The following is a 13,547-nucleotide window of genomic DNA, read 5'->3' as shown; positions in this document are numbered from 1 at the left end:
CCATCCTGGAGAGAAATATCAGCTGTGCTGCTGCCATCAACACCTTTGTTTCTAGATGTTGGAGCTTGGCCTGTTTTCCAGTGTAGTCCTGTTTCTCTGACTGTGACTAACTGGATGTGCTCTCTTCATCCTCTGACATGGGAGCTGGCTCGGAGCTCGTCTGCCTGGCTGTGTGTTTCCTGGACGGGGCTGCCTGTGGAGCTGGTTGCCTTTTGTATCTATGCTTCTTTTTCTATGTCTGCTTCTGTCTCCTTGAACCCCAGTGGGCCTCAGCAGATGGCCGCTCACACTGAGCCTGGTTCTGCTGGAGGTTTCTTCCTGTTCAAAGGGAGTTTTTCCTCTCCACTGTCGCTACAAGCATGCTTAGTGTGAGGGATTGCTGAAGAGTCAATGAGTCGATGCAATCAGCTGGTTTTCCTTAGATAGAAAACTTTGAATCAATCTGACTGGATGATCTGGTTGTTCTGTATCTATAAAGTGACCTGAGATGACATGATGGGAATTGGAGCTATAGAAATAAACTGAATAGAATTGAGAGAAACTCACGCATGAACGAAGTTGGTGGTTCCATCGATGGGGTCGATGATCCAGGTGGGATCATCAGTCCAGACGCACGGCTCACCTGCTGCCACAGACTCCTCCCCTATAAACCTGGGCACCAATATTTCACAATAAAAGCATGGAGGCCAGGGGTCTGACCTTCCAGACACACCAGTTCTTAGGGGGCGGGGCTTCTTACCTGTGCTCGGGGAACTTCTCCTTCACTGATTGGATGATGAGCTGCTCCACCTTCTGGTCGGTCTGAGTCACTAGATCGACCGCTGAACTCTTGGTCATCACCGCCCGCTCGCCCCTCAGCGCCTCACGGACCACCTGGTCGGTACATGACCCAGGAAAGCCATCAGAACCTCAGCTGATTGGAAACGGGTTCTAGCTTCCTAGGCTGGTTCTGATTGACCCAAACAAAGAGGAGCACCAGAACATCTCACCTCTCCAGCTTTCCGTGCCACAGCGACAGCGTGATCCATCACCTTCTGCAGGAGGTCGGCCATGTTGGACGAGCAGCTCCTATAGGAATGGAGGGTAAAGGTCTCAGAGAAACTGGGAGTACTTGCAGCCCGTTTTACTCTGCAGCGCCATCTAGGAGGCGGTTCAGCAGGGAGGGGCCACTGATGGCTACTATGGATCTGAAAGCTTCTGGAAGGAGAAGAACCACAGCTGAGGTCCAAACCTACTAGCATTGAAACAGAGCAGGCGCCGCGTCGGCTGCTGGAGCACCTGCAATATGGTGGCCATCTTGGAGCAGTCTTCCCACTCCTACTACCAAACAGGAAGTCGACTACCCTAGGACGCATCAGATCAGATGATCACCTCTAAGATGACAACGAGCTAATGCTAATGCTAGCATAATGTTTGGAGCTGATTGATAGAAAGCAGACTGAATGAGAGCCATGGAAAACAGGAAGACTGATGGAAAGATCAGCGGAGGAAAACAGGAAGACTGATGGAAAGATCAGCGGAGGAAAACAGGAAGACTGATGGAAAGATCAGCAGAGGAAAACAGGAAGACCGTTGGAAAGATCAGCGGAGGAAAACAGGAAGACCGTTGGAAAGATCAGCGGAGGAAAACAGGAAGACTGATGGAAAGATCAGCGGAGGAGGAAAACAGGAAGACTGATGGAAAGATCAGCGGAGGAGGAAAACAGGAAGACTGATGGAAAGATCAGCAGAGGAAAACAGGAAGACTAATGGAAAGATCAGCAGAGGAAAACAGGAAGACTGATGGAAAGATCAGCGGAGGAGGAAAACAGGAAGACTGATGGAAAGATCAGCAGAGGAAAACAGGAAGACTGATGGAAAGATCAGCGGAGGAGGAAAACAGGTAGACTGATGGAAAGATCAGCAGAGGAGGAAAACAGGAAGACTGATGGAAAGATCAGCGGAGGAAAACAGGAAGACTGATGGAAAGATCAGCGGAGGAAAACAGGAAGACTGATGGAAAGATCAGCGGAGGAAAACAGGAAGACTGATGGAAAGATCAGCAGAGGAGGAAAACAGGAAGACTGATGGAAAGATCAGCGGAGGAAAACAGGAAGACTGATGGAAAGATCAGCGGAGGAAAACAGGAAGACTGATGGAAAGATCAGCGGAGGAAAACAGGAAGACTGATGGAAAGATCAGCGGAGGAAAACAGGAAGACTGATGGAAAGATCAGCAGAGGAAAACAGGAAGACTGATGGAAAGATCAGCAGAGGAAAACAGGAAGACTGATGGAAAGATCAGCAGAGGAGGAAAACAGGAAGACTGATGGAAAGATCAGCAGAGGAGGAAAACAGGAAGACTGATGGAAAGATCAGCGGAGGAAAACAGGAAGACTGATGGAAAGATCAGCGGAGGAAAACAGGAAGACTGATGGAAAGATCAGCAGAGGAGGAAAACAGGAAGACTGATGGAAAGATCAGCAGAGGAGGAAAACAGGAAGACTGATGGAAAGATCAGCGGAGGAAAACAGGAAGACTGATGGAAAGATCAGCGGAGGAAAACAGGAAGACTGATGGAAAGATCAGCGGAGGAAAACAGGAAGACTGATGGAAAGATCAGCGGAGGAAAACAGGAAGACTGATGGAAAGATCAGCAGAGGAGGAAAACAGGAAGATTGATGGAAAGATCAGCGGAGGAAAACAGGAAGACTGATGGAAAGATCAGCAGAGGAAAACAGGAAGATTGATGGAAAGATCAGCAGAGGAAGACAGGAAGACTGATGGAAAGATCAGCAGAGGAGGAAAACAGGAAGACTGATGGAAAGATTAGCAGAGGAGGAAAACAGGAAGACTGATGGAAAGATCAGCAGAGGAGGAAAACAGGAAGACTGATGGAAAGATCAGCAGAGGAAAACAGGAAGACTGATGGAAAGATCAGCAGAGGAAAACAGGAAGACTGATGGAAAGATCAGCAGAGGAAAACAGGAAGACTGATGGAAAGATCAGCAGAGGAGGAAAACAGGAAGACTGATGGAAAGATCAGTAGAGGAAAACAGGAAGACTGATGGAAAGATCAGCAGAGGAGGAAAACAGGAAGACTGATGGAAAGATCAGCAGAGGAAAACAGGAAGACTGATGGAAAGATCAGCAGAGGAAAACAGGAAGACTGATGGAAAGATCAGCAGAGGAAAACAGGAAGACTGATGGAAAGATCAGCGGAGGAAAACAGGAAGACTGATGGAAAAATCAGCAGAGGAGGAAAACAGGAAGACTGATGGAAAGATCAGTAGAGGAAAACAGGAAGACTGATGGAAAGATCAGCAGAGGAAAACAGGAAGACTGATGGAAAGATCAGCAGAGGAAAACAGGAAGACTGATGGAAAGATCAGCAGAGGAGGAAAACAGGAAGACTGATGGAAAGATCAGCAGAGGAAAACAGGAAGACTGATGGAAAGATCAGCAGAGGAGGAAAACAGGAAGACTGATGGAAAGATCAGCGGAGGAAAACAGGAAGACTGATGGAAAGATCAGCAGAGGAAAACAGGAAGACTGATGGAAAGATCAGCAGAGGAAAACAGGAAGACTGATGGAAAGATCAGCAGAGGAGGAAAACAGGAAGACTGATGGAAAGATCAGCGGAGGAAAACAGGAAGACTGATGGAAAGATCAGCAGAGGAAAACAGGAAGACTGATGGAAAGATCAGCAGAGGAAAACAGGAAGACTGATGGAAAGATCAGCAGAGGAAAACAGGAAGACTGATGGAAAGATCAGCAGAGGAGGAAAACAGGAAGACTGATGGAAAGATCAGCAGAGGAAAACAGGAAGACTGATGGAAAGATCAGCAGAGGAAAACAGGAAGACTGATGGAAAGATCAGCAGAGGAAAACAGGAAGACTGATGGAAAGATCAGCAGAGGAGGAAAACAGGAAGACTGATGGAAAGATCAGCAGAGGAAAACAGGAAGACTGATGGAAAGATCAGCGGAGGAGAAAAACAGGAAGACTGATGGAAAAATCAGCGGAGGAAAACAGGAAGACTGATGGAAAGATCAGCGGAGGAGAAAAACAGGAAGACTGATGGAAAGATCAGCAGAGGAAAACAGAGATCAGGCAGGAGTCAGCTGGAAAGAAAAGCAGACTGAATGACCAGATGGCACCGATAAACGCCATCCAATCAATGGTGTAACCATCGGTAAGCAGAGACTGCAGTTGCTTAGGGGCCCCCGACCTCTTAGGGCCCCTGTCACTGACACCTGGTTGGCCCCCTACGCAATCATGGACTAGGACGTCTCTGTGCAGATGTAATGGTACAATACTGGATCAAGTAAGCGGAGCATATTTATACAGCGACACATGGCAGATTCACCATGATGGTGAGCCGTTTAAACACCACACCAACAGCAAAGCAGGCACTTTTAATTACGTTCCAGGATTAAATAAATTAACATTCCTGGATTAGAAGAGTGAGCATTCCTGGACTAGAAGAGTGAGCGTTCCTGGATTAGGAGAGTTAGCGTTCCTGGATTAAATAAATTACCATTCCTGGATTAGAAGAGTGAGCATTCCTGGATTAGGAGAGTTAGCGTTCCTGGTTTAAATAAATTAACATTCCTGGATTAGAAGAGTTAGCATTCCTGGATTAGGAGAGTTAGTATTCCTGGATTAGAAGAGTTAGCGTTCCTGGATTAGAAGAGTTAGTATTCCTGGATTAGAAGAGTTAGCGTTCCTGGATTAGGAGAGTTAGTATTCCTGGATTAAATAAATTAACATTCCTGGATTAGAAGAGTGAGCGTTCCTGGATGAGGACACTTATCGTTCCTGGATGAGGAGAGGAACATTCCTGGATTAGGAGAGGAGTATTTCTGGATTAGGAGAGGAATATTTCTGGATTAGGAGAGGAATATTTCTGGATTAGAAGAGTTAGCATTCATGGATTAGGAAAGGAAGATTCCTGGATTAGGAGAGGAGCATTCCTGGATTAGGAGAGTTAGCATTCCTGGATTAGGAGAGGAACATTCCTGGATTAAGAGAGTTAGCATTCCTGGATTAGGAGAGGAACATTCCTGGATTAAGAGAGTTAGCATTCCTGGATTAGGAGAGGAATATTTCTGGATTAGGAGAGGAGCATCCCTGGATTAGGAGAGGAGCATTTCTGGATTAGGAGAGGAGCATTTCTGGATTAGGAGAGGAGCATTTCTGGATTAGGAGAGGAATATTTCTGGATTAGAAGAGTTAGCATTCATGGATTAGGAGAGGAAGATTCCTGGATTAGGAGAGGAACATTCCTGGAATACGGGAGTAAGCATTCCTGGATTAGGAGAGGAGCATTCCTGGATTAGGAGAGTTAGCATTCCTGGATTAGGAGAGGAACATTTCTGGATTAAGAGAGTTAGCATTCCTGGATTAGGAGAGGAACATTCCTGGATTAAGAGAGTTAGCATTCCTGGATTACGAGAGGAACATTTCTGGATTAAGAGAGTTAGCATTCCTGGATTAGGAGAGGAACATTCCTGGATTAAGAGAGTTAGCATTCCTGGATTAGGAGAGGAACATTCCTGGATTAAGAGAGTTAGCATTCCTGGATTAGGAGAGGAATATTTCTGGATTAGGAGAGGAGCATTCCTGGATTAGGAGAGGAGCATTTCTGGATTAGGAGAGGAGCATTTCTGGATTAGGAGAGGAGCATTTCTGGATTAGGAGAGGAATATTTCTGGATTAGAAGAGTTAGCATTCATGGATTAGGAGAGGAAGATTCCTGGATTAGGAGAGGAACATTCCTGGATTAGGAGAGGAACATTCCTGGAATACGGGAGTAAGCATTCCTGGATTAGGAGAGGAACATTCCTGGATTAGGAGAGTTAGCATTCCTGGATTAGGAGAGGAACATTCCTGGATTAAGAGAGTTAGCATTCCTGGATTAGGAGAGGAACATTCCTGGATTAAGAGAGTTAGCATTCCTGGATTAGGAGAGGAACATTCCTGGATTAAGAGAGTTAGCATTCCTGGATTAAGAGAGTTAGCATTCCTGGATTAGGAGAGGAACATTCCTTGATTAAGAGATTTAGCATTCCTGGATCAGGAGAAGAGCATTCCTGCATTAGGAGAGGAGCATTCCTGGATAAGAAGAGGAGCATTCCTGGATTAGAAGAGTTAGCATTGCTGGATTAGGAGAAGAGCATTCCTGGATTAGGAGAGGAACATTTCTGGATTAGGAGAGGTAGCATTCCTGGATTAGGAGAGGAGCATTCCTGGATTAAGAGAGTTAGCATTCCTGGATTAGAAGAGTTAGCATTGCTGGATTAGGAGAAGAGCATTCCTGGATTAGGAGAGGAAAATTTCTGGATTAGGAGAGGTAGCATTCCTGGATTAGGAGAGGAGCATTCCTGGATTAAGAGAGTTAGCATTCCTGGATTAGGAGAGGAATATTTCTGGATTAGGAGAGGAGCATTCCTGGATTAGGAGAGGAGCATTTCTGGATTAGGAGAGGAGCATTTCTGGATTAGGAGAGGAGCATTTCTGGATTAGGAGAGGAGCATTTCTGGATTAGGAGAGGAATATTTCTGGATTAGAAGAGTTAGCATTCATGGATTAGGAGAGGAAGATTCCTGGATTAGGAGAGGAGCATTCCTGGATTAGGAGAGTTAGCATTCCTGGATTAGGAGAGGAACATTCCTGGATTAAGAGAGTTAGCATTCCTGGATTAGGAGAGGAACATTCCTGGATTAGAAGAGTTAGCATTGCTGGATTAGGAGAGGAAGATTCCTGGATTAGGAGAGGAACATTCCTGGAATACGGGAGTAAGCATTCCTGGATTAGGAGAGGAGCATTCCTGGATTAGGAGAGTTAGCATTCCTGGATTAGGAGAGGAACATTCCTGGATTAAGAGAGTTAGCATTCCTGGATTAGGAGAGGAACATTCCTGGATTAGAAGAGTTAGCATTGCTGGATTAGGAGAAGAGCATTCCTGGATTAGGAGAGGAACATTTCTGGATTAGAAGAGTTAGCATTCATGGATTAGGAGAGGAAGATTCCTGGATTAGGAGAGGAACATTCCTGGAATACGGGAGTAAGCATTCCTGGATTAGGAGAGGAGCATTCCTGGATTAGGAGAGTTAGCATTCCTGGATTAGGAGAGGAACATTCCTGGATTAAGAGAGTTAGCATTCCTGGATTAGGAGAGGAACATTCCTGGATTAGAAGAGTTAGCATTGCTGGATTAGGAGAAGAGCATTCCTGGATTAGGAGAGGAACATTTCTGGATTAGGAGAGGTAGCATTCCTGGATTAGGAGAGGAGCATTCCTGGATTAGAAGAGTTAGCATTGCTGGATTAGGAGAAGAGCATTCCTGGATTAGGAGAGGAAAATTTCTGGATTAGGAGAGGTAGCATTCCTGGATTAGGAGAGTTAGCATTCCTGGATTAGAAGAGTTAGCATTGCTGGATTAGGAGAAGAGCATTCCTGGATTAGGAGAGGAAAATTTCTGGATTAGGAGAGGTAGCATTCCTGGATTAAGAGAGTTAGCATTCCTGGATTAGAAGAGTTAGCATTGCTGGATTAGGAGAAGAGCATTCCTGGATTAGGAGAGGAAAATTTCTGGATTAGGAGAGGTAGCATTCCTGGATTAGGAGAGGAGCATTCCTGGATTAAGAGAGTTAGCATTCCTGGATTAGAAGAGTTAGCATTGCTGGATTAGGAGAAGAGCATTCCTGGATTAGGAGAGGAAAATTTCTGGATTAGGAGAGGTAGCATTCCTGGATTAGGAGAGGAGCATTCCTGGATTAAGAGAGTTAGCATTCCTGGATTAGGAGAGGAATATTTCTGGATTAGGAGAGGAGCATTCCTGGATTAGGAGAGGAGCATTTCTGGATTAGGAGAGGAGCATTTCTGGATTAGGAGAGGAGCATTTCTGGATTAGGAGAGGAATATTTCTGGATTAGAAGAGTTAGCATTCATGGATTAGGAGAGGAAGATTCCTGGATTAGGAGAGGAACATTCCTGGAATACGGGAGTAAGCATTCCTGGATTAGGAGAGGAACATTCCTGGATTACGAGAGTTAGCATTCCTGGATTAGGAGAGGAACATTCCTGGATTAAGAGAGTTAGCATTCCTGGATTAGGAGAGGAACATTCCTGGATTAAGAGAGTTAGCATTCCTGGATTAAGAGAGGAACATTCCTTGATTAAGAGATTTAGCATTCCTGGATCAGGAGAGGAACATTCCTGGATTAAGAGAGTTAGCATTCCTGGATTAGGAGAGGAGCATTCCTGGATTAGAAGAGTTAGCATTGCTGGATTAGGAGAAGAGCATTCCTGGATTAGGAGAGGAACATTCCTTGATTAAGAGATTTAGCATTCCTGGATTAGGAGAGGAGCATTCCTGGATTAAGAGAGTTAGCATTCCTGGATTAGAAGAGTTAGCATTGCTGGATTAGGAGAAGAGCATTCCTGGATTAGGAGAGGAACATTTCTGGATTAAGAGATTTAGCATTCCTGGATTAGGAGAGGAGCATTCCTGGATTAAGAGAGTTAGCATTCCTGGATTAGAAGAGTTAGCATTGCTGGATTAGGAGAAGAGCATTTCTGGATTAGGAGAGGAATATTTCTGGATTAGAAGAGTTAGCATTCATGGATTAGGAGAGGAAGATTCCTGGATTAGGAGAGGAACATTCCTGGAATACGGGAGTAAGCATTCCTGGATTAGGAGAGGAACATTCCTGGATTACGAGAGTTAGCATTCCTGGATTAGGAGAGGAACATTCCTTGATTAAGAGATTTAGCATTCCTGGATTAGGAGAGGAGCATTCCTGGATTAAGAGAGTTAGCATTCCTGGATTAGAAGAGTTAGCATTGCTGGATTAGGAGAAGAGCATTTCTGGATTAGGAGAGGAATATTTCTGGATTAGAAGAGTTAGCATTCATGGATTAGGAGAGGAAGATTCCTGGATTAGGAGAGGAACATTCCTGGAATACGGGAGTAAGCATTCCTGGATTAGGAGAGGAACATTCCTGGATTACGAGAGTTAGCATTCCTGGATTAGGAGAGGAACATTCCTGGATTAAGAGAGTTAGCATTCCTGGATTAGGAGAGGAACATTCCTGGATTAAGAGAGTTAGCATTCCTGGATTAGGAGAGGAACATTCCTGGATTAAGAGAGTTAGCATTCCTGGATTAAGAGAGTTAGCATTCCTGGATTAGGAGAGGAACATTCCTTGATTAAGAGATTTAGCATTCCTGGATCAGGAGAGGAACATTCCTGGATTAAGAGAGTTAGCATTCCTGGATTAGGAGAGGAACATTCCTGGAATACGGGAGTAAGCATTCCTGGATTAGGAGAGGAACATTCCTGGATTACGAGAGTTAGCATTCCTGGATTAGGAGAGGAACATTCCTTGATTAAGAGATTTAGCATTCCTGGATTAGGAGAGGAGCATTCCTGGATTAAGAGAGTTAGCATTCCTGGATTAGAAGAGTTAGCATTGCTGGATTAGGAGAAGAGCATTTCTGGATTAGGAGAGGAATATTTCTGGATTAGAAGAGTTAGCATTCATGGATTAGGAGAGGAAGATTCCTGGATTAGGAGAGGAACATTCCTGGAATACGGGAGTAAGCATTCCTGGATTAGGAGAGGAACATTCCTGGATTACGAGAGTTAGCATTCCTGGATTAGGAGAGGAACATTCCTGGATTAAGAGAGTTAGCATTCCTGGATTAGGAGAGGAACATTCCTGGATTAAGAGAGTTAGCATTCCTGGATTAGGAGAGGAACATTCCTGGATTAAGAGAGTTAGCATTCCTGGATTAAGAGAGTTAGCATTCCTGGATTAGGAGAGGAACATTCCTTGATTAAGAGATTTAGCATTCCTGGATCAGGAGAGGAACATTCCTGGATTAAGAGAGTTAGCATTCCTGGATTAGGAGAGGAGCATTCCTGGATTAGAAGAGTTAGCATTGCTGGATTAGGAGAAGAGCATTCCTGGATTAGGAGAGGAACATTCCTTGATTAAGAGATTTAGCATTCCTGGATTAGGAGAGGAGCATTCCTGGATTAAGAGAGTTAGCATTCCTGGATTAGAAGAGTTAGCATTGCTGGATTAGGAGAAGAGCATTCCTGGATTAGGAGAGGAACATTTCTGGATTAGGAGAGGTAGCATTCCTGGATTAGGAGAGGAGCATTCCTGGATTAAGAGAGTTAGCATTCCTGGATTAGAAGAGTTAGCATTGCTGGATTAGGAGAAGAGCATTCCTGGATTAGGAGAGGAACATTTCTGGATTAGGAGAGGTAGCATTCCTGGATTAGGAGAGGAGCATTCCTGGATTAGGAGAGGTGCATTCCTGGATTAGAAGAGTTAGCATTCCTGGATTAGGAGAGTTAAGGCTTGATTGGTGTTGTTCAAATATTAGTAAATATGTAAAATAGGATGAAAGCGTCTCTGTTTCCTATTTTAATTTTTAAGATGTGTATTTATTTTTATCTCTGAGCTGGAAATGTCTTCAGACTGGATTTCAGGAATCTGGTCTCCTTAGTTTAAGGAACCTTTTTCTATCTGATTAATAATCAATTTATCAAACAAATAATCTAAAGATGAATGGATTATCACAGTGATGAAGTGCAGCCCTAGTCTGGTGGTTCTCCATCCATCTAAAGTTCACTCATCCATCAAACCTGAAACGGCTCAGAACAGCTCTACTTCTGAGGCGGACGACCGCCCCAAGATGGCCGCCGGCGGCCAGCGATTTCACAGTCGGCTTACAGAAGAGCGGAGGAAACGGAAAATGGCGGCCGCCTTAAAGACGCCTCTACAGGCAGAGTCTCCATGAAGGAGCCGCCGAACCAGAACCGAGTTCATAAGAGCCAAAAGACCAGACTGGACCGGAACCAAGAGAACTCACCTGCTAGTAATCCGCTCTGGGTCACTTCCTGGCTCTGCTTCTGTTGCACTGCTTGCGTCACATCCTGTCAGGAATGGACAAGGCTGTGTTCGAATTAATGGGCTGCGTCCTCAGAAAGCCAGATTTGAAGGACGATTGATGTCATAGCGCGGCGCCGAGGTCTGGTCTGATTCCAAGAGTCCTCGTTATGCGGCCTTAAAATGCGTCCTTCTTTTAGCTCGATTTGAAGGACGGGTCTGATGTATCCTCGCTATCCTTGGATATCCCAGGATTCATTGCGAGACCAAGCAAGCCGTGATCAGAGGAAAGGTTACTTGGCGCCGACCAGTGGTGAAAATTGGAAGTTCAGTTTAATATAATCCAGTCAGTGAATAGTTCTGTCTGAAATGAATGAAAATAGTTGTTTTAATGGTTATAGAGTCAGATATGTGGCGGTAATGTTTGATTTATCTAAAGGTTTTAATCTGTTACTGTGTAAATGGGTTTGGCTGGAATTTAAGGACAGATTCTAATAAATCTGCAGAGTGGGGACTAGAAACCTGATAGGATTTTATCTTTTTATTGTTGTTTTGCACAATATGCTTAACTACGTATTTTTTTGTTGTTGAATATTAGAGATTTTGCCTACCTAGACTGGATCCTCCAAGGACGCGGTCTACCTAGACTGGATCCTCCAAGGACGCGGTCTACCTAGACTGCATTCTCCAAGGACACGGTCTACCTAGACTGGATCCTCCAAGGACGCGGTCTACCTAGACTGGATCCTCCAAGGAGGCGGTCTACCTAGACTGGATCCTCCAAGGACGCTGTCTACCTAGACTGGATCCTCCAAGGACGCGGTCTACCTAGACTGGATCCTTCAAGGACGCGGTCTACCTAGACTGGATCCTCCAAGGACGCGGTCTACCTAGACTGGCTCCTCCAAGGACGCGGTCTACCTAGACTGGCTCCTCCAAGGACGCGGTCTACCTAGACTGTATCCTCCAAGGACGTGTTCTACCTAGACTGGATCCTCCAAGGACGCGGCCTACCTAGACTGGATCCTCCAAGGACGCGGTCTACCTAAACTAGATCCTCCAAGGACGCGGTCTACCTAGACTGGATCCTTCGAAGGACGCGGTCTACCTAGACTGGATCCTCCAAGGACGCGGTCTACCTAGACTGGCTCCTCCAAGGACGCGGTCTACCTAGACTGTATCCTCCAAGGAGCGTGTTCTACCTAGACTGGATCCTCCAAGGACGCGGCCTACCTAGACTGGATCCTCCAAGGACGCGGTCTACCTAAACTAGATCCTCCAAGGACGCGGTCTACCTAGACTGGATCCTTCGAAGGACGCGGTCTACCTAGACTGGATCCTCCAAGGACGCGGTCTACCTAGACTGGATCCTTCGAAGTCCTTGAAAAAAAGGAGACCGGAAGAGTTTAGTCTGTGAATTCGAACAGGTCTACCCTTCGGTGGGTTTTACTGCCGTATGTTCTGTTGCTCAGCAACCATGAAAGTTGACACACAAAGCAGGAAATGAATGAATACCGAAGTTTTCAAAACTGTTTGTTTATTTATTTATTTTTTGTTATAAAGTGAACAAAGACTACACTCACAAGAATCCAGAGTGGAATAAAGGTTCCAACCACCGGGAGCAGGAACAAATCAAATCAAATGTAATGATAGAAACCTTAGTCAGTTAAATAACCTGCTGCTGTCATTCTGCACATCTCTGATGTTGCTGCTATTTTCAAATTACTGTAAAAATGTCCATAGCTGCATATTGGTTATTTATTCTCCAGTTTTATATTGTTAAAACACTTTACAGTATTTTATTGTTTATATTTTAACTCTTCCCTATTATGTTATTCTTATACATTTTTCTAAGGTCCTCATTTGTGTGACCATTTTCAATAATCTTTCTGCTGCTGTAAATCTGCCCATTGTGGGAAAATAAAGGGATTTTCTATTCTATTCTATAAAAGGGGTAGAAAGATATAAATAAATCTAAACAATGTATGTATAAAAATATATCTGCAAAATCTCTAATATTCAACAACAAAAAATTCTTAGTTAAGCAAATTGTGCAAAACAGCAATAAAAAGATAAAAATCCTATCAGATTTATAGTCCCCACCCTGCAGATCTATTAGAATCTGTCCTTAAATTCCAGCCAAACCCATTTAATCAGTAACAGATTAAAACCTTAGATAAACCAAACATTACCGCCACATATCTGACTCTATAACCATTAAAACAACTATTTTCATTCTCTCAGACGGAACTATTCACTGACTGGATTATATTAAACTGAACTTCCAATTTTCACCACTGGTCGGCGCCAAGTAACCTTTCCTCTGATCACAGCTTGCATGGTCTCGCAATGAATCTGGCCTCCTTTAGTTCCCCTCAGTCTTTGTTCCACCTGCAGAATATTAATCTCAGTTTATTAATCTCAGTTTATTAATCTTCAGTTTAAAGTAAACTTTTTTGCTTTCTGATAATTTTCCTTTGTAGAAATTTTGTAAATCTTTACAGCAGTTTGAAAGCTGCTTTGTTTTTGGTGCAGGGCCCCCATCAGTGTCTCCATGGGGCCCCTAATCCTGATCATAAGAGCGACGCCCTGAACAAGGAGGGCCAGAGCCGCCTACACCTCCTGAGCAGTGCAGGGGCCCCTCGGATGCGTTCAAAC

The 13,547-nt window shown here is 44.5% G+C and overlaps 1 protein-coding gene across 2 annotated transcripts; it reads right to left on the bottom strand.

The window, feature by feature from the left end:
- Positions 1-533: 533 nt before the first annotated feature.
- LOC119782592 (inositol monophosphatase 1-like) lies at positions 534-11,073 on the bottom strand. Of its 2 annotated transcripts, none has more exons than XM_038283601.1 (4): positions 10,873-11,073; positions 990-1,068; positions 740-873; positions 534-651 (listed from the first exon to the last, which is right to left on the bottom strand). In XM_038283601.1, the coding sequence occupies exons 2-4, from the start codon at positions 1,050-1,052 to the stop codon at positions 543-545; spliced, it is 306 nt and encodes a 101-aa protein (XP_038139529.1). In that variant the 5' UTR covers positions 1,053-1,068; positions 10,873-11,073; the 3' UTR covers positions 534-542. The 2 variants fall into 2 exon arrangements, with proteins under 2 accessions (XP_038139529.1, XP_038139528.1); XM_038283600.1 differs by lacking the exon at positions 10,873-11,073 and adding an exon at positions 4,427-4,467.
- Positions 11,074-13,547: the final 2,474 nt, after the last annotated feature.

This window comes from Cyprinodon tularosa, unplaced genomic scaffold, assembly GCF_016077235.1.
Source record: "Cyprinodon tularosa strain WSP-4 unplaced genomic scaffold, ASM1607723v1 ctg1959, whole genome shotgun sequence".
Taxonomy (NCBI): Eukaryota; Metazoa; Chordata; class Actinopteri; order Cyprinodontiformes; family Cyprinodontidae; genus Cyprinodon; species Cyprinodon tularosa.
The sequence above is the reverse complement of the archived record's forward strand: the minus strand, read 5'-3'. Positions and strand labels throughout refer to the sequence as shown.

Coding starts and splice junctions, on each gene's coding strand:
- LOC119782592 (XM_038283600.1), bottom strand. CDS start 4,452: ATGCTCACTCTTCTAATCCAGGAATG. Junction 1,069..4,426: donor ACTCTTCTAATCCAGGAATG/TTAATTTATTTA, acceptor CCATTCCTATAG/GAGCTGCTCGTCCAACATGG. Junction 652..739: donor GAGAAGTTCCCCGAGCACAG/GTAAGAAGCCCC, acceptor ATTGGTGCCCAG/GTTTATAGGGGAGGAGTCTG.